The sequence below is a fragment of the Thalia democratica genome, chromosome 2 (assembly GCF_965202585.1).
Source record: "Thalia democratica chromosome 2, ktThaDemo2.hap1.1, whole genome shotgun sequence".
NCBI lineage: Eukaryota > Metazoa > Chordata > Thaliacea > Salpida > Salpidae > Thalia > Thalia democratica.
In genome coordinates, this window is record NC_139166.1 from 21,277,202 (window position 1) to 21,303,726 (window position 26,525).

The window sequence follows — 26,525 nt, forward strand, 5'->3', positions numbered from 1 at the left end:
TGAGCACAAAAACTATGAAACAGCATGATAAAAACATCTAACAAAAATAAACTTAAAGCACAAACTTTCTAAATTTTTAAACGGTACCAAAACGCACCAACATATTAATTAAAAATAAATAAATTAAATACAAACTACTCTACACACTTTAATTGTTCGAAATTAAATCCTGACAATTATATATTTTTAACTAAATAAAACAGTTGTTTTAACTTTTTCGTGTGAAAATCAAGCTAGTAGTGGATTTTATCTCAGTCCCATTTTAAGATTAAGTTGGCAGAAATGGGCGATTTGCAACAAACTGGGAGGGAGTCTCTGAGATCGTAAAAAAATCGCACTAATTATGACGTCATAAAAAACAGTGAGTCACGCAGCGCAACAGCCAGTAAAAAGTAAAAAGCTAACGATATAAACTTGAAAGAGCGGAAGTAAAAACAACAACGACGAAGATAAGAGCTCAGAAAAAGTCGAAAATTTGAAAAAAGCTGTTAAAATAAAAAAGTGTAAACAAACATAAGCACGGCCGAAAAGAGTGAATAACATCAAATGAAAGATTGTATACTCAGGTTTGTATACATATATACACATAGTTATTTACGACAATTGTGTTAAAAAAGAAAACCGATAAAAATAAAGTTTAGCCATTCGTTTAAGACTTATCGAGAAAAACTGTTGTTATTAGCCGCACGTCAGAAACCGTAGTTACGTCACAATAACAACAAGAAAGTGTAGCACAATAAGAAAAGTTGTTAAAAACAAAACAAAAGACCCACTCAAGTAGGTTTCAAGAGAAAAACCGAAAGTGTTCAGAGGTGATGCAAACGAACGTCTAAAAGTTTGTATAATTGGGCAGTGAAATGGCTTTTTTGTTTTCTTGTAAGCTTGTGATGTAATAATCGACTTTTCGTGTGAGCGTTTTCACCGGTTTACAAAGCCTTAGTTTTCACAAAAAAAAAATCAAATTAACAGTAAACGTATAGTAATGCTGGTATATCCTATCTTGCTTGTGCTTTTAAAACTGTACATTTTCAGCCCCTTCTTTTATTTTCCATCTTTTCTTCAAATTTTGAGGTAACATTGCTTAATAAACTTGGTATTATCTATAACTGATGGTTTTTGTTTGAGATTCATTACAGGTCTTGCAGCAGTTTTTGCCGAAATAACGGTGTCCACACTGGTTGTTCTTCGGCACGAGGTAGCACCATTTAAAATTGTCCACGCAAGTGTTATCTGCAAAAAAAAAAAGGTCAAAATTCTATAACAATCTTGTTTAAAAAAAAGGTAACTTATAATTTAGCTGTAAACATTCTTGCAAGATCGGAGCCGTTTCGATTTAAATTGTAAAAACGTATGTGAAGCAATGTATGAACAGTGTAAACATTGAACTTTAGAACGACGCGGTAATAAGATTATACTAAGCATGTGTAATAAACACGAAATTACACGTTGTATATTCGGACGCACCGCATCAAACGACCGTGTAAGAGTTTGTTCGCAATTTTCGCCTCGTTTTCTTTCAAGAGCCGCCCGTAACAAGCGGCACGCTCGGCGAGAAAAAGGTGCGTTGGTAAATCGTTACGTCATAATCACAAACTTGCCTCCCTTGAGGCTCGAATAAACAAAGTCGGCTGCCGTCACGCCCGGCTTGCGCTGCGCTTCAACGCCGCTTTTGTTTCCCTTGTCAACTGGGCATGCCAGATTTTCGTGTGCGAGTTTGCCAAGTTGTTTTCAAAAAAACGTGCAGTTCTTTTGCACCGATAGTTTATTTGAAAAAATCAGAAACAGAAAACAAATTTATAACTTAAGAAAACTCTTAAATGTTTTTATACGGCTGCACCTTTTTATGATTTCTATATCAAGCAAAGACGTTTGCAAAGTTAAAACTAAACTACTTACTCTGATTATCAGTGGGACACTTCTGCGTGTTGCACGTTTTTCGAATCGGGGGTTTTTCTCCGGCCCGGCACTTGGTCGAGGGTCGTCCGAAAAGCAGGCATCTGACAATTCGCATCTGGAAGCCGCCTCCGCAGCTTACCGAACACTGTTAACAAATTAAATTTTTTATTGTGTTTTTTACTAAACATTACTTTTAAACAGCGAAAAAATACAGTGAACTTCTGAAGGCTAGGTATGATAATTGTTTGTGTTTATAGTATTAAATGTGAAAACAAAGAAGCGTCTCTGTTAGTTCGGTTTTTTTCTTGACTTTGTAAAAAAAACAACGTAATTCAAACAGAACAAAGTTTCACTTGTACATGCTCAATTGTGTAAAGTTTACTTTCAAACGCCAAAATTCCCCAGAACGTTGGTTACGTAAGAATAGGTTTCTTGTGTGTTTTTCACGAGCGTTTAGCATGGCAGCAATTACAAAAAGCTGATTATTTTACACGGCTTAATCTGACAAAAGGCCGTTTGCTTGCCGAATGAACAAAAGTAAATTCCAAGCTTTCGGCCGACTTCTACGAATATGTTACTCTCTTTTTCCTTGTAAAAGTATTTCTTAAAAACGGTTGCGGGTTTTTTTTTGGCGGAAAAAGCAAAATATTTCGGCGATATTAACCTTATTTAATGAAAAAGTCAACACAAAACGTGTTTAATTGAACAGATTATTTTATTTGTGTAAAACATTACATACTTTTTATAGTAACTTGTAATTATTTTTAGACCCTTTGAACTTTATTGAAATGTTAATAGATTTTGAAAAATTTAGTTCATCAAATTATTGTTATATTTATTTTTGTTTTATTACTAAATGTATTGATTTTTTTAGTAATACCAAAACAATTAAACATTGATTAATTTTTAAAAATTCAGCTGCTTCTAAAGATTTCTAAACTCGTTCAAATACAAAAAATAGCACAATACTTAACTACTCTGAGAAGGTTATTTAGTCACTTTCATAGTACAACAGCCTAAAAACATAGAACTCTGTTGATTTTTTTAACAAAATAAACATTACCTGCTGCCAGTTCCCAGTGATCCAGCTGGATTCGGTCAAGCTGGTCTGCAGTGCCGCGCCCCTGTCCTCGTTGATCGACACTTTGATCCTCCGTAGCAGCTCAGTCGTCGTACTAGTTGTAGTAGTCGGCCTGGTCGTTGTCGTCGTCGTAGTCGTGGGCCTCACGGTGGTGGTAGTTGTCGTGGCAACGGTGGTCGTGGTGGTCGTCAGCGGCGGGCACTCGCGGACGAGGCAGGTCGCGGTCCGGTTCGCCTTCCAGTTCTTGGGCTTCTTCAGCCTCTTGCACCGCTTGCTGCGCACGTGGTAGACCTTGCCGGTGGACGACTTGTAGGTACACTTGAGCTGACGACGCTTCACTCCCTCGTCGCACGACTGGGAGCACTGCAGAAAAATAATTAATTAATTAAATATACGTATAAAATATAAATATTTTATAAATAAACATATATATATATAAATACAAATAATGCTGCGCAAAATTTGATGTTGAAAACTAATTTTTTGAAAATCATAAATTAATAAAAATGACATTGTCAAGATGAGCTATAAGTTATTTTCGTTCATTTTTTCTTAGTTTTTGTTTTCAATTGTTCTAAGATCGCAATTAGTGGTTCACAAGTTGACAAAAGATTTGCAGGTTAACCGCTCTTCGCAGTAAACCGCTGCAGCAGAAAGCAAACGAAACACAGCTTAGCAAAATAGGGAGAATTTTCGCATTGTTTTAAGTGGGAGGTTTTTCGCGCTGCAACTTTTGTGTGTGTGAGGTTTATTTGCGCACTTTTCTGTAAACTTCCTGTTTCGAGAAAGTAAACTGCAAACAAAAACATGATTTGGCTCCTCTCTAACTTTTCAATTTCTGCAGCTGAATATAAACACTAAAAAAGTTGTTTTAGGACATTTTGGAAATTAATATTTACAATTTGCAACTTTTTTTACGTTGAGTAGATTTGGCAATAGTTGGCACTTTTTGTTGCAATTTTAAATAGTTTGTGAACTTTACAAAATCGTCAAAAGTTTTCTTTTTGAAAATTATTTACATTAAGTCATACTAATACTAGACTTTTTACTTTCAGCGGATTAAGCCCAAGCTAAGTCTTTCATTTAACCGATTAAGAGATTTCAGATTTAGTTCAGTAGGCCAAAGCCTCTTTCATGTAAACACAGCCTGTGTGCTTTTATTGAGCAAATAATTTAATTACATTAGTGTTTGCAAACTTCTCAAAAGGCCATCTAGGGGTGTTTGGCAGCGATTTTCAACTTTTAGTAGCTCTTATCTAAATCATGAATCCCCGGCAATTTTCAATTTCGCTTTGAACTTTGAATGAAGAGCACGAACGCCGCTTTTCATGTCTAAAACAGAGGCTTACGTTATTGTTTATGTTTTTGTTTTCGCGGAAGTTTGTATTGCAAAGAAAAAAAAAGTATAAATCAAGAAAAGTGTTCCTAGTAGAAGGAGTTGCAAGGCTTTTAGTTTGCAGAAGTCTTGCAAAAAACAAGGACTGTAGTAAGCTTCGAAAAGAGTAACTTTAAAATAAAATGCCTTAAATATTAACAAGCGTTTATAGGAAAACTACAAACACTAACTATAAAAAAACATTGAAGTCAACAAAAATTTAAAAAAATATTTTTTTCAAAATAAAATCACTTGTAAGCTAAAAAATAGATCTGTTTTTAATAGAATAATGTAGCACAAATTTATATGAATTAAAAGTTTTAAGTCGTAAATAACATAATATAACCAACTTGTCCCCACGAGTTCCACTGCCAGTAGAACTTTTTGAAGCGGCACTTTCTGATGACGCACCTCTGCCTGCTCTTCGGTTTGATGCTGACGTCACAGTTGGAACTTGTCATTGTGTGCAGGCCCGACTGGCAGAACACCGTTCTGTGCTTGTACCCCCTGCCGCACCTTCTTGAACACTGTAACAAAAATTGATGTTGGATTTTATAAATTATAGAAAGTTATCAAAGTAAAATTTATTAACATTCATATTATGTTATCTTCTTGTATTGGCTAAATACACTATTTAAACAATTTACCAAATTAAAGCATATTTAAGTTGTTTGAAAATTTTTTGCGTTTACAAAAATTAATTGCCTCATAAAAAAACATAACATAAGTTGAAAACTTTAAATAAGATTTAATTGTACTTTGATAACAAATTGCATGAGTACTTTTTATTTCTATTTGAAAATCAATACTAAAAATAAAGTATTAATGAATAATCATCAAAGGAAGTAGTGCTTGATAAGTTAGGCTGCAAAGCATTAAGGTAACTTACTTGAAAATAGAACTAACTGACCTATGAAAATGAAAGTGATTAACTAATATTAACAGTCAGCTTGTTTATTTGTACAAATTAATCCTAGTTTAATTACTTCCAATTAGGCTACTGGTGTTGCAAATCAGGAAAATTGACTTTAGTTCATGTTGAACGGTAGTTAGAAGATGTTACAAACTAGTTTTACTTCTTGTTAGGTAATGAGCTTATTTTTGTAAACTGTAACATGTTATTCTACAAGTAATTTCACATGGATAATTGATTTGCTTAAATGCTTCGCTAAAATTCGAGTATGTTTTCCAAAACAGTATTATACAAGTTTTTTTTTTCTTCTGTAACCAGCTTAAGTTATCATTTAGTTAAAAATTTGGTTTTAACCGCTAAAGTGATTAATATCACTTCAGCTTCACAATTTATTTGTTTTGAAACTATTTCGATTTCCTTTCGCTTAATCAAAAGCACACAAACTAAGTTTACGGTAACTTTCACAAATTCGGTTGTACCACAGAATGACATGTTGTTAAAAACTTCACAATATTATAACGTTCGGAGTGGCAGCATTTCTTTTAGTTTTGAAAACAAACATTTTTTTTGAGTGACTGGTTGTTAAATTCGTAAAGCTTATGCACTGCGAAAATAACCAGACTAGTAAAAATAAACATTAAGCTACTCTGTCCTTGGATAAGTTAAAGTTTTTCAGTTAAACATCTTCACACTCATCAACACCGAGAGGTTAGACTTTTAAAGTTTTCACGTTTAATGTTTTTTAAAAACTTTTCAAGCTTCAACCTGGGTAAAGTTAAATAATATAATTAAACAAGCCCAATTCCCTATTTGTGCAATAAAAGTTTAATAAAAACATTTAAACCTAACAAAACAAGTTTGAATAGTGTCACAACCAACCTTGGACCAGGGGCCGGTGTGCCACTGGGCGGGGCAGTTGTCCTCCCTGCACGTTTGCGTCCGCTGCGGCTTGCTGGCCATGTCGCACTCGTAATGGGGGAATATGTTGTCGCCGTACTGCGTCAGCCTCATGCACTTCACCTGCCTCGATTGTATGCCGCCGCCGCAGCTCCTGCTGCATTCGCCCCAGTTATCCGACGCCCATCTGGATAAATGCGAATTTTTAAATAAAAGTGAGAAACGTTGTAGTGTCACTACAACACTTTTACAATCATGAAAAAAAAAATTATTAAGATAATTCTAATTTTAGTTATCAACTACTCGTAGACTGTCATAGTGTTTACATACTTTTGAAACGTTTAAAGTTCTAACAAAATCGTTGGACTCTATCCAGTTTGCATGCACCGAATTTATGCAACTCTTATTAAAGCACACAGGGCATTTTTTTCTCACCTGGCTTCACAATCCTGAGTGTTGCACCTTCTCGAAACCACGGTTGGTTTTTCAGACGATTTGCAGTAGTAACCGGAAACGACCTCTTCCTTTTGAACTACGCCTTTCAGTGTTCGCCTCCTCAGGCAGCTTACTTGGAGCGTTTGAGATCCTTTAAACCATGAAAACGTTAGTTATTCGCAAACAAGTAGTGCATAAAGTTTAAAAACACTAAATTATGTCTTTTAACAACGATTTACATTGAAAAGTTCCGGGAAAATTCAGACAATAAAAGGTAAATTTTAGTTATTCCATCCGTCAATTTACGGGGTAAAAAACATACAATTTTCCAGCCTAATTAACTCAATTTTGCGCATTAAACTAGCTTCACGTAGGAAAGCTAAGTACGAGCACCGGAAGAAATTTTCGACAAAATAAATCAATTAGAAGCAAGCTGCAATTCAGAGCGTCAAGTTAAACTTGAACGGCCGGTAATCGCTTTAAAACTGTGACGTCATAATCCGCTGTGAATTGCTACCAGCGCGCTGAGTTTGTAAAAAGGTCGCGGGTCAAGAAGCTAATAGATGTTTATACCAATTGTGCTAATTCTTCCAACACTTTAAATTCTCACACTAACATGTTTTTTGTATTTGCGCTTTGAAATCGTTTCAAGCATTAGCATATGTAAGTTTTGCAAGCTTTTTCAACTTGTACATTCATAAACTCTTTAGCAATTACCATTAGAAGTTCTCGGCTTTTACAAACTTTAGTTAGAAAAAATATAAATATTGCAATTTCTATAAAGGTGCAGAGTAGAATACTAAAATGTTTTAGTCAAATGATAAAAAAGGAGTAAAATATTGACTGATCGTTTGAATTATTTACTATCTTACATAATCTTAGGATTATTGTTGTTCGGAAAAATGTTCCGTACTATTATACCAAACTATTTTCAAGATATTTCTAAGCCAAACATAAGCTATGTTTGCTAGTTAAATGCGTGTTTACTTAGCTTAATTGAACTTGTTTTGTTTAAACACATTAAACAATGTTATTAAGCCGTCAGATCAAACAGCTACCTACAGCTTCTTATCTAAAACTTTATTTTTAATCTGAGAGTTACTGATAAATTTTCACTAAAACGTTTATTGGCTGTCATAATCTAGTCAAACTTAGTTTGTTAGGTTCATTAAAAAAGCTACTGTTTGCCTTATGTAGTTATTAAAACAATTTTTTTTATTAAAATAAGTTGATCAAAAAATTATATTCGACAAAGTTTCAACAACAGAGTTATGCAAGTATCATTCAAATAAAACCTCCGGCGCAAGACTTGGTGCATTGCGAGTGAGTTTTGTTCCAAACGTAGGTTTCAATGGGAGCAGCCAACTCGTGCTCGTACACCATCAGTATTCTGGGTTGATTGAATATTTTCTTTCTCGTCGTGTAAGAATACAGTATTCCCGGGTTTTCGGTCACAACCAAAATCTGTTTTTGTAGAAATGTTGTTAAACATTTTTTTTTAACTTGCAGTTTTATAAAAATAAAAAAACCTGCTAAAAAGGTAATAATGTATACTTTATAGTCAGCAGATTAAAATAAAATAAATTGTTTTTAGTATATATATATTTTTAAATTTTTATTTGTGAACACCATAAAAATGTTATGCACCTAAAAATTTGGTGTTTTGTCATTTATTTTGATTGATCGTAAAACAATATACTTATAAAACAAAAAAAATATATATATATTTATTTTATAACATTACAATTCTAACTACTAATCGCACAAAAAACATAACAGTACCTCGATAATGAGATCTTGGTCAATGGGACCGTCGGTTGACAGCGATTCGCTGTGGTAAGGCATTCGGTTGTAGTTCCACTGGCTGCCGGCAAACTTGCGGTCTCCGTGAAGGTTCACTGCCCAGTTTCCGTTCAGAAAGTATCTGTTCGATAAACGAGTTTAATGTTGTTTGCTGAGTTAGCTGTTTGTTGTTATCATTGGATAGTTGTAAATCAGTTTTAGTTTCATTTATGGTGATTTTGTATTTATTTCAAACGATTTTTCTTTAATTGCAAACTTGCAATACTAGTTATTTGAAAATGTCTGGAAGTAAAAAATCTTAATTATTCAACACGAGAAAAGTTTTGTATTGTTATACCTAAAATGCATTTTAGAACGCTCCTAAAGATAAAACTTGAACAAAAAATGAATTGGTTATACCTTTAAACATAGTTTTAGGCACATTTTTGTCTAAAATATTGAAGTTATTTTGTTGAAAACATTTCAAACAAAAAAAATATTGTGCTTATCTTTTCTATTGTTGCCTGCTTTAAACATGATTAAACCAGCTTATAAAAAAATAAACAAGAGGAATGCAGAACAAAAAGAAAATCGATTGAAGTTTTGCGTTGAAAAATTCAAGAAATTGAAAAATTCGAAAGAGCTTTGTAGAAGTTTACATAAAAAAATAGCTTACTTGGGATTTCTCGGGTTGGTGTTTTTCACTGCTACGTAGCTGTGAGTGCAGCACCTCTTCTCTCTGATTTCAATTTTCCTGGCCCCCTTCGGAATGCGAACGACTTTGTAGTAGCCTGTGCGAAGCAAGTTAAGTTAAAAACAGGCGAGCAGCTAACTACAAATTCTAACAATTTTGCGAACTTGACGCGCGCCGGTTTTAATTACATCACTTCTTTTCGCTGCTGAGCGCGTTTTAATTTTCAGCTTTCTTCTGATTTCAGCTGGACCGAGTTGAAATAGGTTTTTGAAACAACAAGCTTGTAAAGGTCATTAATTTTAATGTATTTAGTTAATAGCAATTGATAATCGAGCGGTCGGAATGTCTACAAAGTAGTTAGAGTGCATAAAGTTTTAAAAACACGAAATGGTTAATCACTATTTTTTTTTATTCAATTTTACTACGAGTTTAACATTGTTAAAAATAACATTTTATATTAAAGTTCTTCATAAGTAAATAAAATTTTTATACCTCTGATTCTAAAACTTAAAGACGAAGGCTTAAACTCATTACATAACTTTAACCTAACTAAAGTTAGTTTCTCAATTTTTTTACAAGATTTTCTAGTTCAAAAAGCTCGTTTTTTTATGTTAGCAATAAAATCTTCAAAATTGCTTAATCCAATAAAGTTTTATTGTCAAACCGGTTACAAAAAATAAAAAAGCAAATGAAAAAAACAGTAAACTGATGTTTGCTAACAAGCATGCGGTACAATTTTATAACGAAAATATTTATAGCATGCTCAATAAAAAAAGTGTACTTGTAATGTGAAAAAGTATATAACATTCAAACTGCTTTTATTAAGCCGATTACGTTGGTTTATTTAAATGTTGCTTAGTAAATTAAGATAGTTGGTTTTATTTACTGTATGACTTCAGAAAAAGCGGTTAAAGCTTTTGCTTGCCACTTAATGCAAGTAAATTTATTTTAACGTAAATTAAATATAATTTTAATTTAATATGTTTTTATACCTTTACTCATGTGTTGCAAAGATTTTTTGAAATTATTTTTATTGAAATTTTATCTCTTCTTACTTTTAAAATAATCAACTAAAACTAGCACCATCCATCACTTATTACAAAAAAAAACCACCAAAGCTAAGCAGTTGGTTTGTACAAAAGATTACATGATAGTAAGAGGATGAGCGACAAATATTTATACGAGTTTACACAGCCATCTGCTAATTAAATCTGAGAAACGTGCAGGCTGGGAACATCTTTGCGAAAAACAGCGGCTGGCATTAGCGAAACGTAAACACGGCAGTTCAAGCTGACATAATGCTGAAAGTCGCCTAATCTTCACCTGTGAAACGCGACTTACCGCTGTTGATGACTTTTCTGTCGTAGACGCCGGTGTGGATCTGGCAAGTTGAATTGTCACCGTTGCAAACGCCGCACGCGTCGATTGTCGCGTTCGAGTTTATCTTGTTGTCGCATCCCACTTTCTGTAATGACGTTTCAACTTATGTATATAATTTAAATTTAAATGTTAGGTAATTCTATTATAAAAATAGTTAAGTATTTACTTATTTTTTGGTACTTTTCCTGAAAGTAGAGTGTAAATTGAAGCAACTTAAAAACCTGTTTTGAAATTTTTTTAACTCGGTTTTATGTAGATATTTACTTATAAAAAGTTTGTCTCAATTTCCCAACTAAACTAATTAATTAGTATTCGTCTAGTGTAGAAAAAAGCATTGTTGATGTAATTGTTTTAATTTGAATGGCTCATTAGTCTTTTTATTATTAATTTCCTTAAAGCAAAAATAATATTGTGGTTAAAGATAATGTCGGTTTTGTTAAACGACTTCTTTGACTTGCATTTATTTACTTCTAGCTAACTATTTATTAATTTTATAACTGATTAGATCAATAAGCATAAATTCAATCGAAAAAATTTTCATGTTAAGAAATTCAAAGCAGTTAGTTGTTCATGTATGAAATATGACGTTATAATGTAAAGTAACAATGTAATTTTCAATAAACGTGGTTAACTTTGAGTTCGGCGCTAATTATAATTTTAATTAAAGTGGTACACTAACTAATGATAATTTCTAAAGTCAACATAGATAAATAAATATTTGGTTTGGTACTGTGTGTATCTATGTTTTATTATCTGTAATTTATATTAGAATACATGCTCATGATTTTACTAAAAGTAGTTAAAAAGTTACTTAGTTGCTAACAGTTTAGAAAGTTGAAAAAGAATAATAACTTTGAACTTTGTTTTCATAAACTTTACTTTTATCTTTTTTAACGAGCTTTTTCAAAAAGCAATCAGCTAATTGCTAAAACCAATTTGCTAATTAGCGAGTGAAAATTTTACAATTAAGGTTTCATGGTGACAATAATTGTTTAAACAAATATGTAAACATAGACAGTTTCAGATGGCAGACTAGATAAAGCTCAAAATTGACTTTTGAGCCAAAATTTGAAAGAGTGAATTTGTTTAATAATTCAGCATAGGAAATAACCGTGAGAGTCTGACAAAGTAATAAATTATTCATAATGTTACATTTTTAGCTCAATGTCAAATTGTTTTTATCCTCAAACTAGCTTTGTTACAAAATAACTAAAAACAAAGGTTTTTATTTCTCTGAGCAGTTGCATTTTACTTTTACTTTAATAATTAAATACATGAGTTGATGTTTTTAGGCGCTACGTTTAAGTGAAAATATTCACACAGCTTTTTGTGCCAAAACCAAATTGTAACTTGAAAATTAATTTCAGTGTTGCTTTGTAAGTTTTCAAAACTTTATCATAGATAAAACATTAGTTTTCAAACAGACACTTAAATTTCACTAGAAAAACTTGACCATGAAAATCTATTCAATCATAAATTAAATTTTATTTTTGTAATGTGTGAAAGATACGCTTCAAAAATTTATTTAAAACTATTGCACTAAGTATCAGAACACTTTCGAAACTTATGCGCAAAAATAAAACCCACCAGGCACTTTCCCTGAATGCAAATCAAGTTGTTGTCGTTGGTACAAGGTGTCCCGTCTATCACTTGGTCTGCCAGCATGTCGAAAAACCCGAAACCTTCAGCCTTACACAGCAGTTCACACTGTCCTCTACCTGAAAATACAGCTATTTTCTAAGACTTGTTTGTTATTTTTATATTTATATTATTTTTAAAACCTAGTGTCTAACGATAATACTCAGTTTTTAAGACCGTTTAAGACTTATTTTTGACCAGTTTACCATATATGAACGTATATAAATATCCATAACGTGCATCATAATTTAAGCAGTGACACTTGTGATTACTGAAAGTTAGTTTATCAACAGAAACCTTTCATACTTTGAAGCCTTTATTTCGGCCAAAATTTACGCTATTATTCAACTTATGACCGTAAAAACGTGACTTAACTGTTAAAAGAGCTGAAGTCTTTGGTTGTAATTTACCATGAAATCTATAAAACTTGTGTTTATACTAAGTAATTGACTATAAACATCTTAAATCTCGGTTTTTGCTTCATGGTGCTTACGTAGTTTTCAAAAAATAGCTAAAAGTTGAGACAAAACTCTACCAACCGAAAGTAGAGAACTTGGTGAATGGCACCCATTTGTAGTAAGATCTCCTGTAGGGTTTGGAATCAAATGCAGAGCACTGCTGTTCTCTGAACGTCGTTGTTGAAGGCTCGCAGTCCTGAAAACATAATAGGTTTTTTTAAACTGTTTTTAATTAAGGAACTTTCCTTTAAAATAAAGTATGCAGATTTCAATTTTTTAAAAGTGTAAAGAACTTTTTTTCTAAATAATCGTTTTACCTGCGGGTTGCAAATATCGTACTGCTTGTCTTCTCCTCTGCAGGGAATCCCCCCAAATTGAGGCTTAGGGCTGTCACAAGTCCTTATTCGCCACCGGACGCCGCGGCCGCAAGTCCTCGTGCAAGACGACCAGCTGTCGAACTGGCTCCAGCCTCCGTTTATTCTATCAGGGACTTTTCCTAAAGTAACACACTCCCCTCTTCTGCACCACTGTTGTTTAAAGATAAAAAACTTTAAAAAAAAATCAGCTTCAATAAAGTTTGGATTATGTTTGACTTTTCTTCGACTGTATTTTTGTTTTTATTTTTTGAAGTTTTTGCTTAGTAGAACACAAAACTTTAATGTTTAACACTATTGTTCAAAAGAAAAAAAGTTTATATTTATAAACTTACATGATTTCTTAAAATAACAACAATGATTCGGTATATTGAATAAAAAATTAAAACTAACAAGGTTGTGTCCACATTTAGTACCTTCTGCTGCTGGCATGTATTTTGTTTCACAGACTTCGCCTTTTCCACACCACAATGTTTTACAAATTCCTTCCTACAAATATTTGTTGTATAATACTACTTGTTTATTTACATATGAAATTAAATGCTAAAGCTTTATTAATTCAGGTTGCTTCACACTCACTCAAAATTATCATAATTAAAATTTACTGTTTCGTGAAGTGTTACAATTGAGTTTTGCCCTGTAATCAAACCTTTCATGTTACTTTTGTGTTATTTTACTTTTATGTTATAACTTTGCATTTTGAGCTTGAATAAACATATTAGAAAATTTTCATTCAACTTTTCCGTTTGGTCAAGATTAAGTGATTGTGAATGCTCCGAACCGGTTTGAACCGCAACAGTTTCACCTCGACTTTTATTCAACGCTCAATGTATCAGGCAAATATAATTTTTTCCGTGTGTTTGCTCCATTGTTTGTTTTTCATCAGTTGGTAGCGTTAAGCTGCTAGTTTTTATCGCCGAATGTTAGGTAAACACTCAACTGATAATTGGACTTATAAGGTTTTAAAATACTTTAAATGCGCTAAAACATTCTTTTGTACAGTTTATGTAGGTCATAAAAAATTAAAACCACGAATTTTACTAGTTTGTATAACATTTTGCAGAATATTTAACTTATTAGTTAATTGTTTATTTAAGACAAAAAATAAGTAAAAAATTTCGGAGTACTCAGCTGTTTAAATGCAGTAAACTTATACTTTTACGACATATAACGACTTCAATTAAAATTCTTAGTTTGTTCCTGGCTGTACAGAAAGTCATGCTATAGCTTAATTTGATTTTCAACAGCGCATTCTTGCAGCGATAATTTTAGGCTTACAGCAAGAAATTACAAAGAGAAGTTTTAAGTGGTTTCGTAATTAGGTGATTGCCTACAAAAATCTTGTACATAAATGTGAGGTACCACTCAAAACGTCCATCAAAAATCGTCTTTTCCGAGCAGGCATTTTAATTAAATAATCTTCAGAGCATTTGAAAACGTGCTATGCTTCAACCTGGCAATTAAACCTCCCAACAACGCTATCGCGCACCCCAATAAAAAAACTATCAAATTAGATATAGATTTACGGTTGCTGCCACATAAGCTAATCACTTAGTTAGAGCTATTTCTAGAATGTTAAATATAAACGGTGCTACCAAACATAATAAGAGAGCCGCTGCAACAATGCTTTGTTGCATAAACTTTCTTGTTTTCAACTAGCAACACTGCCAAGCTGCACATTATAGCGCTCACCACAGGCGAAATTGCTAATATATTAGCCGTTTCGTTGTTTAAGTGTTAAATCAATTAGATTTGTGCAACGGTGAAAAATATTTTCATGTGCAATTGTGGCTGAATGCTGGGTAATGACTAGTTTTGTGCCAGCCGCAAATGCTTGAAAGATTTGGACGAACGCTTGAAGTGAATATTATATTCTTTCATAAAAAATAAGAAAAAAAAGTGTAATCACAAACAAAAAATAAGAAGTATTAATATATAAAGTAAACCCTTTTTGAAAAACTTCCAAACGATTGTAAATGTCAGTTTTAAGACAACTAGATTTATAAGTTTCAAGCAGTCAAGTTTACAAACTCTATAAAGTTGCCCTTTCTAAGGTTTTAGCAGTTTCGTCAGTATCAAATATTTAAACTTTTTTGTGTTTACGCATCTTTAATACGATCTAAATTCGCTGGTAGCCCAAAAAATAGGATAAACTTCAAAAACTTGACAAGTTAAATTACCTTTTCCGTCGGCTTTTTTATTTTGTAACACCTTGTAAATTTTTTATACCTTAAGAGCGTAAAAAAACATTTAAATTGACGTCTTATCTTGTTTTCTCACGTAAATAGCGGAAGTGTAGAGATAAAGTTGATAAAAAGCACTATTCACAAAATAATCAAATTAGTTGTACAGTATTTCTTCTGCAGTAGCGTTCGGGTTCTACTATTATTTATTTAACAAATAAGCGTTTCAAGCTCAAGCTTAAAGTTTAACAATCATTAAAATGTGTTATTTTACCTCTACAACCATAACTGCTATACACAGTACAATTTTTTCAGCTATACTTTGCTAGATGTACTCTCAACACACCTCTCTATATTTTCAATTGTGTAGAAAAAAAGTTAACTGCTAGCTAACATTTCCTAGGTGTTCGGCTCAAACACGTTTCAAAAACTCATGTTCTCAACTGACCAGTCCGTGCTTGTACTTGTGGCGACACATCTCCGTCTTGTTGCCGAACTGCCAGCGACACTGCTCCTCCGCCGAGTAGGTTTGTCCCGGCTGCTCGTCCCGACCCACGTCGAACATGTCGTGGAGTTCCGACGTCACCCCGTCGTCCATGCACATACTGTCCGTGCTCCTGACGGTAAACATGTTTAATTTTTGCACATGCATGCACTTCTGGGAGTGAAGTATGTCATGAAAATTTAAATTGTTTTTTTATCAATTATATTGATTATAAACTAGAATTTATAATTGTCAGCGTTGCTTAACTTTTTTTGCTGAAAGTTTCAGTTTATAAATTCAAGCGTGTACAAGCAAACTGGTTTTATGGAAAAGTCATGAGCAAACCTGATGAAATCTCTCAGAGCGTCCCTGCTGCACTGAGACCAGGTGAATACCCCGTTTCGAGAGTTTAACGTGGGCGACATGATGTTTCCCTCCCTCAAGTTGCACGTGCTGCTCTCCCCGTCGTGCCTCATGCCAAGACTGCAAATGAACGTTTTTAAATCCATGTTTAAAACTACCGTTACATATACGTATATGTTATATATGTTACATATGTATATAATACATAATTATATTTTGTCAAATATCTGAAGTTAAAAAATCAGAGAAAAAAATTTAAAAGTAATTAAAAGCAGCTGAGTAAAGCATTTATCAAAAAATATTATTGTTGTATTAGCCTTCTCTAATGATGTTATTTGAAAAAAAATCAACCTGTGACCAGTTTCGTGGGCCACGGTGAAGGCGAGACCGAGGCCGATGTCCTCGTTTATCGTGCAACTCTCCTTTCTCCGGCACATTCCTCCTATTTGCGCCAGACCTGAAGTTTTGTAAGAAAATATTTAGTAAATTTGGTCTGATTCGATGTAAAATGTTTTTGAATAAATTTGTAACTAAGTGAACTTAATCAGTGAAACAAATACTAAAAAACTGAAAATCGGAAATTAGAAAATTTGTAAATACAATCAGTTTAGATTTACAGTTTTGATTTTTCAGCTTTAATCAATATAACTTTTTGTACTGCTTTTAGTAAAAAATACATCTATTATATAGTTTTTAATAAAGCTGACATTTTCAGGTTCTCTTTTCTCATGCAACTACTGGTAAGTAGAGGTAGTTAATGCCACTTTTACACCTAAACTTTTTATACATGATACTTTATTTTGAAAAGTACCAAACTAAACCAAAAGAACAAAAACGTTATTAAAAAAGCACGTAAGTAGCCTAGAAACGCTTCAATTTGCGGGCAAAATTATTTTTATTACGGCTTTAACACCGTTTGAACTGGGATTATTCGGGAGTATTATGTTTCGAAGCTCTTTATACTTTAAAGTGTCTTCGATTCGCAGCAGGCTGAAAGAAGAAAATCCGATTGAAGTTCGAGCGCCCGTAAGCCTCATACGCATGAATTTTACAGGTGGAACTTCAAAGGGGCGCATTCATTGCATATAACAATGACGCGCTTGTTCAGCTTTTTATATATTACATGACTTAACTTAAAAAAAAACTCTGTTAACGTTTTTTCTTGTTTTAGTTTTTAAATGCAAGCAAAGTTTGATTAAGTGTTTTTGTAATGCGAGAAAGTGTTCAAATAACTTTGTATGTATTTTATTTAACTATACTTTAAACATTTGTTAGAGGACATTTAAATATTAAACAGCTTTAATATGCTGGTGAGTCAGACTTTTTAATATTTTTTTGCTACTAAACTGTTAACATTCTTGCACAAATAGTTATACTCTGAAACATGTAGGTAAAAAAATTTGAAGCCTAATAAACATATTATTATTTCGAATAAACAACTTTAAAAACTTGGCACGAACATTTTTTGTAAACTAAAGGTTATTTACTTCTGACCAAACTTCAAACAGCAACCAACCGAGCGTTCCGCATGGCTTGTTCTTGTTAACGCAAATGTCAATTCCCGTTAGCAGGACGGAGTGGTCCGCTTTTTTCCCGCCACTTTTTTCCTGCTCGCGGTGCTGCCACTCGCAGAAGTTGAGGAGCGACGTGTCGGCCCTGTGACTCAAGTCCAGCTCCTGCAAATTATTTTGATTGAACAACTATCCGTGTGAGCTTGTTTTAACGCTTTGCATAGTTTCGCTTCTCAAATCTAGTTAGCGTTAAAAAAGATTGCGTTGTTAGCGTTTTATTTCATTAAAACACTTGGTTTCAAAGTAGTAAAATAATTTTGATTTAATTTACTATTCCCCATGCTATTGTATATGAAACTGATACAGCTAAACAAACATTAAATTTAGAACTTAATGTCAACACAACTTACAGAGTCATCTTCCAACAAAACGATTCCAATTATTATAACATTCACGTCATTTTCTAATGATGGATCCGAAAACAAACTTGAAACCTAAATCAAATTTTAGTTAGTAAAAGTGACAGCTTTTGTTTTTTTTACGGATAAGATAAAACAGGTAAAATGCTGTTTTCCTACTCCCATGCTCTTATCAAAACAAATCAATGTTTTGATTTCTTCGAAAGAGAATGCATTTCCTTCTTAACTTTATTGTGTTTAAATGACTGAATAGGTTTTTACGTATTAAAAATATTTGAAGTTTTAAAACGTTGTATATTTTTCTAAACTTGATATTACATTCCTAGAAAAAAAACAAATACTTTTTTTTACTTTCATATTGGTGTTTTTATTCTTTATTGTCTTTTAAATATTGAAAAAACTGCTATGTTTGAAAAATTTAATCAAAATACTTCAGACAATAAAAAAGACGTCTACCATTAAGTGAACCTTTTAAGAGCTTTCTAATAAACAGTGAATTCAAAAGAAAAGTATTTATTCTCTAAAGCGAAAATAACGAGAAAATATATTAATATCTTTTTAATATTTTAATTAAAATATTGTACTCTTCTTTTGTTATCTGTCATGTAGTGAAACTAAATGCAATACAAATGAAATTGATGTTTGTTTAAAATTAAGAGAAAATCTAAATCCTTCTAGTATGAAAACATTGCGCAAATTCTCCGTAAACTCATTGACGCACCATCAACTTGTGGGGTCCGTTATTTTTTCATACACAGGCGTTAAGTGATTTGATTGTTATTAATTGCTGGAATTTAACATTTTCTTATGATAGCCAAGCTAACATCAATAAACAATTACTTATGAGGAACACCGGAGGAGAGGTTAAAATAATAAACAGCTTTTTATATGCAAACGAAAAAATTACAAGTACAAGTTCATACAAAACCAATGTGGAAATATTAAATAAAACTTGTTACAAAATCAGAAAGTATAAATAAAAAAAAACAGTTTGTACGACGATTAAGATAAAAAAAATTATCAAAGTAAAATAATTATGTAAAGTTAACAAGTAAAAAACTATTCAACCTCAGAACAAAATAAAAATACCATGTTCATGATGGTGAGGATGTAGATGGTGATGCTCCTCTCGTCGTTCTTGTGCTTCTCAATGAACTTCCTGTCCGCCACCACCAGCGTCTCCACCCGCTTCTTCCCGACCACCCCCGCTTCCCTCTCCTCGCTTCGATCCCTCCTGCTCGACAGCGCCGACCTCCTGAACCTCTTCTCGGCCTCGACCCTATCGACTTCGCGGTCGTCCTGCGGCGACGTGCGGATCTCGCCGTTGGACAGGAGTCGGAGGGTCTTGTTCTCCAGACTCTCCTTGATGCTGACCGGGTCTGTGGTCGAAAGTTTGAAGTAATTTTTTTGTTTAAAGATGGCACTAAAAAGATTGTGGGTTGATTGAAAGTGTGGTTGAAGGTTTGAAAAATGTTAGAATTTAAAAAATAAGCTATAAGAAGAATCCCTGTTTTTATTACGTTGCTGTCATGATCTTGAGAAATAAATGCACAAAATAATTGATAATTTATGAATTGCAATTTGCGGCGAATTTCACACGATGTAAATTGGTTCGACGATTTAAAATAATGTTTTAGTATTTCACAAATTCCACGGTCAATCAATTCAATTAACCGTTGACAGAAGCATCCGTAATTTATACAAAAAAAGAGCAATTATTTTCAAAGGCCTCTTTTATATAAAAACTGCCGCTGTGAAATTTTTCACAGTGAAAAAACATCATAATATTTATTGTTTTGCTAATTGATGACTGTAGCTGAATAGAAGGCGCGTTATGAATTACATGCTGTTGCTCTTAATTTAACTTGTCAGGTTTTCTATGAAAAAAAAGTTTATTTGTTTTATAAACATGACAATTTCAACAGGGAGGTTTAAATGCTTGCAATATAAAACATTTTAAATCGGACAGGTAACGCAGCCTCAGTGTTAAAGAGTTCAAACCAATTTAACCTGGGATAAAAATATGTATGATTTTTTAGAAAAGTGTGAGAATTTTAAAAGGTTAGTTAACAAGGAAACTACTAGATTTTTAAAAGCATTAACTATCGATTTCTAAAAAGTCAAACTCGTCAATATACCACTACAGGTTGTCAAACAATTTATTTTTGAGAAAATTCAGTTTAAGCTTTTTATTGAGTTTAAACAGTTTGTTTTTGCGGTTAGCAAACAAAACAAACTTTACTAAAAAGCTCGCCAAACACTAGAAGTTATATCGGCGAGTAAATAGCTGAGGAAAAGTTAAACTGTGTGAAAAAGTAGTTAATTCATCTTGTTTAACACAATAAATTTTTAGGATAATTAAAAATTTGAGGCTTAAGTGATCAATCAAGTTTTTTATTGTATTAGCCTATAAAAAAACTAAGAAAGTGTTTTTATCTTTGTTTTGATAAGTCTTTTTATGATAACTAAGTAATAATAGGTAACTTGTATACATAAACCATTTGTCATTTTTTGAAAGTCATTTAGTTAAAAGCAGCTTGTATTTATTGTAGTAATCACAAGGATAATGAACAAAAAACCATTGTTTATTATTTTGATGTCATAGGAAGTATTTTTGTTGATATTACATTAAAATAAGCGAAAATTAGACTTATCATTGTTTTGATTAACATCAATTTTTTCCATGTTTGTCTAAACTACTTTACACAGGTTCAAGTTTGAAATACCTGCAAACATTTTTTTTCTATTTCCTGTAAACTTCCAAGCCTTAAAAAGTTTGAGTAAACAGTAAACAATATTTCAGTGCTCTAATAGAAGCTCGTCACGGTTAATTGGTCAGGGAACAATGAAGTCAAAGAAGTAATAACATAAATCACAATCCAAAGGCCATTGCTGTGCGCGCATACGGAAAGCTTTGTTGGGAATTTTTAGGAATTTTCGAGTTTGTTAAGTGATAAGCATGTCAGCAGTTCGGCAGTTCAAAGGACGCAAAGTAGTTTTATGAGCTACATCAATTGAGTTTATTTAGCTGAAGCTTGCATTGACTTCTTCGTTTGAAAATTTATGTAACCGCTTGTGTCATTTCGAAATCGTAAATGTTTTTATAACAAGTTAAGAATACTTGAAAAAAACATTCTGTTTGATTTAGTAACCGGTGTTTGAACTTGTTTTAGTTGGGCAAATTTTTTATGACATCATAATTGAAGTAATTTAAATACAAAGCAGCATTTTTCACTACAAACTGTTTTTCGAGAAATTTTTTTCAACAATTGTATAAAACATGAAAGCTTTTCGAAAGACCAATGCACTCCAAACTTTATGACCCTTTAGTTTTTTATTCAAAGTTCCTTTAAAACTATGACCTCACGTTGCGAGACATCACGTACCAAAGCACCCCTTCACTTTTACAGAGCTTTTAAAATTTTCGGCCGGCTCGTTTCCCTTTGTTGCTATCAAGCAAAAATTTTCAAAAAAAATTATTAATCATCGACTCACGCCTCCTTCCCTTGCCGCAGTACTGCAGCTTCTCCTCCTTGCCTCCTCCCTGGCTGGCTTGCACGTGGGCGGAGGAGTGGCGCTTCTTGTAGATGACGTGCGGCTTCGCGGACTCGAACCCGCGTCGCTCCTCCTCGCTCACAGCTTCGTCGTCCACCGGCTCGATTATGACGTCGTCGTCGCGGGTTCGCATCAGGCCCGTCTGTTGGTTTGAATGTTTTGATTAATTTAATTTTGTCTACTTCAATGATAAACTACCAACTTTTACTTTTAAAGTAATCTAAATCAAAGTTAAAGATAATCAAACTTCGTGCCAAATTTTTATTTTTTTTAAATGCTTTTATCTGAAATAAACTAAATTTATCAACAAAAAAGTTTAATATCTTTCTTTTTTTAAATGCCAATATTAGTATTTAACCGTAAAGCATGCCTACAGCTTCGAAACGAAAGTAGAATGACGTAATTATGGCTAATTGTTAAACAAGCGTGAAAATATGTGTGGCGAAAATCACGGAAGCTTTTCAGCCGATCTTTTATATTACAAAATCCTCGGGTATTATTAGATTACTTGTGAAATACAAAAAAAATTGAACAGTAACAAACAATTTATTTTTTGATTTATCATGCTTTTCCGCTATTGTGTAAAGTTGACAGATTTACTTATGGTATAATTTTTTAAATTTAAACAGCTTAAAAATTCTAAATTCAGCGTACTTTATTCAGATTGATTTTTTGTTGAATATTCTTTTTAATGTAGTTGTTTTTTATTTTTAATAATAGCTAAAGATTTAAAACTTAAATATATAGTTGTTTTGTATATTTATTTTTTTTACTGTAAAATTAATAATAGTGTTAATTAATAAAAAAAGCTTATAAAAGAACAATTTATTTAAATACGTAACTACATACATTTATTAAACACTGTTTTTACCATTTCTTGGTGCATAAGTTACATTACTAAAACATTTCATTTTGTTCAGAAATTATCTTACTTTTGAGAGGGTCATTTTGAATTTACTAGTAATGACATCATAAGTAAACCAACGTAGGAAATAGTTAATAGAACACTTCGCGCTTAAGATAAAGTTTGGTCAGATATTCTATAAAAATTTCAGACTAATCCGTCAAAACGTCCTAATTTTGTTTCAGACTTCAATAGCAATAGAGATGATGTCATTTGCGAAACGTATTTAAATTTAGAAACAATTTCGTACACGAATAAAACAATAGACGCTACACAACTTTTAATACTGACTTAATGTTCGGTATAATGTAAATATCAAACTAAACAACAAAGTTTAAAAATTGACGTAAACCAACAATACAAACATGTATTTGGAGTTGTAACTAATTAAGCACGACAAGAAAAAGCTGATAAGCAATCGAAACAAAACTTTAAGTGAACCTAAAACAATCGGTCGTTTGTGCTTGCAATAATCCAATTAAGCGCGTGGATTTTTCTTAATTGCCCAATCACCTGCTCGGAATTTGTCACCAAACCAAATGTAAGCTTAGGAAAAATGGAAGCTGCTAATCTTGTTACCTGCAGCATCATGACGTAACGATCTGTTTTCAACTTGTGAGGGCCGGATGTTATTGTTAAGGTGTGGAAAATATCAGCAACTTTGTTCCATTTCCTCACCGACGACATCAAACAGAAGCTTTGGTGAAAAGTTTTCCCAATGATTGTATGAAAAATTAAGAAGTCTAGCTTCTTTTTTATGTTGTTAAGCTACAAGCGTTGCTTCAAACGTGTTTTAATAATTTACAGAAAAAAAAAACAGCATAATGTGTTTTGAGAATTTTTTAAGAAATTTCCTCAAATTGTTTTGCGTTTAGACCACCATATAAGTTTTGGTGCCTTTTTGTCGCAGTGTGACTATGTTTTTCTAATGACAATCAAGAACCACAGGCATAATTACATATTTTTGTTACAAATGATAGTTATCTGAAATTTAATTGAATTTACACACGAGATGAATTTTGAATGTGTTTAATTTATTGTGGTTTTTTGAAGAAAAAAGAACTAAATCAAATGAAAACACACATTAGATAGTAAATCGTAAAAACTTTAAACTATTTATTTTGATATATGAGTTTTTAACCTAGCTTGACCTTAAGACAAATTCCTGGTTTTCAACTCGAAAAGGTATTTAAAGTTTTAAAAATTACATGGTTTATACTGAAATGTTTATATGTATAAAATATCGAACGGAAATAATATAACTGTTTAAGTAATAAAAATATCTAAAATAAATGTTAATCTGCTTAAGTAAATCTTAATAGTTTTATAAAAATGTATAAAATTATTTAAATTTTGCATGAAGTGATAGGTATCAGTTGAAAGACAAAAAATCTCTTGTTCAAACACGAAAAAATAAGTAAGTTAAAAATATACTTTAAACTTTTGTTGCTTTTTTTAAACAGTAATATAACAGTTTGTAATTATGTTAAATACTTACAAATTTTCATCATGTTGATTGTTTTTCATTACATGACTTTTTAAGTTCTTCGTTTTAACTTTTAAAACAAACAAGCTACTTTCAGTGATATTTAAAAGACAAAACAAGAAAAAAAAGCATTTTAGAACGATTTTGACAAAAACAAATGTAAAATGCACATTGCAACTAACCAGACCGTTGCAAGTTGTCATGGCAACCGCCCCGTTGCCATGCGACACCAAGCGACCCTTGTAATGGCACTTCCACCCTTCGCCGTCGATCATCCGGCTCCCGTCCTTTCCGGTCCGCTTCACGTAAAACCGAGGCGATATGAGCTGGTTGTTGGGCCGCAGGTCGAACAGGAAGGACTGGCCGAGACCCCGAACGCGGTAGTGGACCACTTCCAGGCCGTCCAGGCTTCTTTTGCGCCTCATCTTGGCGTCCGCGTTGAAGTTTTCGTCTGTTTCCACCGGCGTCACGATTTCGAAGCCTGCAAGCGGTTTTTGAAAATATTACTTTCAAACAAACGCATCAAAACGATTTTGTTTTGTAAGATGAATGTTCTTTTTAGGTTAACAGGTAACATATACAAATAATCATGTACTTTGACTAAGTAATTGTTTTTTCTATTAATAAGTAAATTTTCCAATTTTTAAGTTGATAATAAAGACTTTTGCAAAAAAAACCTTAAAAAAATATTTTGATGTCTATTAAAAAATTAAATCTATTTTCGGCCTTAAGCTTCCGAAAACACTTTCCGCCGGCCGACAGCGACGAACGAAAGCTTCCTCGGCGTTATTATGATGTCATAGTTCCAAATCGGCGCTGCAAACGGCCGATGGGAGGCGGCAGAGATCAATTGCAGCAGCGGTGAGGTATTGAGGCAAACGATAATAACAATGAAATTTCGAACAGATCGTTCCATCGGGAAACTTTTTCACGTGGTGCAAAAGCCTAACTTTACACAATTTTCATATCTGGCGTTGATGTTAGTTTCCGCAAAACGAGAACAGAAACGAGGTGCTCGGGGTTGCTTTTAATTAAAACAAGCGCCTTCAACAAGCCGCAACCGATAAGACAACAATAAGTTTACGCGAAAGTGGGCCTGACAATGTGCTAATCTTTTCCATCTTTATTGTTTTAATTTCCCTTGAACAATTCTAACAATTAAGTGGCTTGAGAAGTTTAAGCAAGCAACTATGTGAGTGAGATTTATAATAATTTTCCTTTGTTATTAACGATTTACTAGCATTGGTAGAGATTATATAAGTTAAAGAAACACATAGATTTATAATGAATTTAAAACAAAGTTAGTCTTTAAATTATTTAAGAAACTTGTGTTTGATTATTTTTTTTTTCAAAAACATATCAAAACCAATAACATATGTTCAAAAAAAAACTAATTAAATTTTGTTTAAATTATAATAAAAATTATTTAAAAAAGGTAAGTATAGTTTAGATAAAACTTTTTTTTAGCTTATGTGTCCATGTATTTAGTTTTGACGTATATAGTATAAAGCAATAAAGTAATTAAAATATCTAAACCTTTATAATAGTAAAAAATTATAAACCTTCAAAATGTTTATGTGTAGTTTGTTGAAGCTTTTTATGCAAACTTTGATGGTGTTTTTTATAATGTGTTGGCCATGATTGCGTTTCATCCTAATAATGAAATAAGTTTAAAGTAAAAAAAAAGCAGTCTTCAATGTTTTGTATACAACTATATACATTTTAGTCTACTACACATCAGTAAAGAAGTAACTTTGAGTAAACAGAAAACAACGAAAGTTTAATACTTTTAATATTTTATTTTCAAAAAGAAACATACTGTTTAATATAAAAAGCCCTCGTAAAAAACCTAACTGAACAATTCATACTAACCTGTAGTGATCTGCATATAAAAAACAAAGATGTAAAAACTTGAAGAAGTGTAGATTTTGAAAAGTTCATGTTCAGTTTGAAAAAGCTATCATATCACGAAAAGTGTTTGTTAAGCACAACTGTTGCTTTGACAAAGTAAAACTCAGTTTGGTACGTTTGAAAAATAAAAAAGCTGCAGCTGTAGTTCAATGCTGTTTGAATGAAATCTGAAAATTTATTGTGTTGCTCGCGTAAGTATGTTCTTCTTGAAATTGAAAACTTGTTTTGCCGATATTAAAGCACGGACGCAGTCGGTTTTTCTACCATTCTCTCAAATTGGCCTCTCTCGTTTTTCACGTCTTTTTCTGAAAAAACTTACCGACTTACTTTTCTTTTCAAAGCTCTCGCAGTTGAATGTGGCAGGCTGATGTCTTGCCATAATGACCCTTACAAAAACGCGAACATTGACAAAAAATTTTAAAATCTAAATAGTCTACCCAAAATATTTAGCTAGCTGTCATACGTTTACCATTATAAAAAATTATAAGATAAAAAAAATCAAACAGCTTTTTATATTGTTTGTTTTGTATAAATCGAACGTTTAATAATCTTAGTAAACGGATTACATTTAAAGTTGCCTATGTCCGATTTTTTTTTCAAATAATTTCTAAAAATACTACAAATAATACTACAACAGTAAACTAATTTCTTTAACTTTCTTTATAAATATTTTAATGTGTTTAATAAAAACCAAAGTATGTGTTGTTTTAAAACAGCCATAATTTTTTTTTAACACGTTTTAAAGAATAACTATGTACACAATTGTTAATTGGAAGTGTAAACAAG

General features: G+C 32.4%; 1 protein-coding gene across 1 annotated transcript; it reads right to left on the reverse strand.

Annotated features, from left to right (window-relative positions):
* On the reverse strand, window positions 1-25,933 carry LOC145830285 (A disintegrin and metalloproteinase with thrombospondin motifs 18-like). The gene is made up of 24 exons (XM_082938241.1): window positions 25,701-25,933; window positions 25,391-25,481; window positions 24,011-24,309; window positions 21,379-21,580; window positions 18,973-19,262; window positions 17,875-17,958; window positions 17,470-17,629; window positions 16,305-16,410; window positions 15,936-16,073; window positions 15,555-15,723; window positions 13,317-13,412; window positions 12,867-13,076; window positions 12,631-12,745; window positions 12,041-12,171; window positions 10,415-10,538; window positions 9,056-9,170; window positions 8,380-8,521; window positions 7,893-8,061; window positions 6,598-6,748; window positions 6,145-6,349; window positions 4,703-4,879; window positions 2,960-3,340; window positions 1,897-2,041; window positions 1-1,230 (listed from the first exon to the last, which is right to left on the reverse strand). Exons 1-24 carry the CDS (start codon window positions 25,767-25,769, stop codon window positions 1,097-1,099), a joined length of 3,903 nt encoding a protein of 1,300 aa, XP_082794367.1. The 5' UTR covers window positions 25,770-25,933; the 3' UTR covers window positions 1-1,096.
* Between the last annotated feature and the right edge of the window lie 592 nt (window positions 25,934-26,525).

Excerpts from the sequence above, each read along its gene's own strand:
- LOC145830285 (XM_082938241.1), bottom strand. The coding sequence starts at position 25,769 with ATGAACTTTTCAAAATCTACACTTCTTCAAGTTTTTACATCTTTGTTT. Across the intron at positions 9,171-10,414 it reads CAGAAAAGTCATCAACAGCG|GCTACTACAAAGTCGTTCGC; the intron begins GTAAGTCGCGTT and ends TGCTTCGCACAG. Across the intron at positions 4,880-6,144 it reads ACACCGGCCCCTGGTCCAAG|TGTTCAAGAAGGTGCGGCAG; the intron begins GTTGGTTGTGAC and ends TTTTTGTTACAG.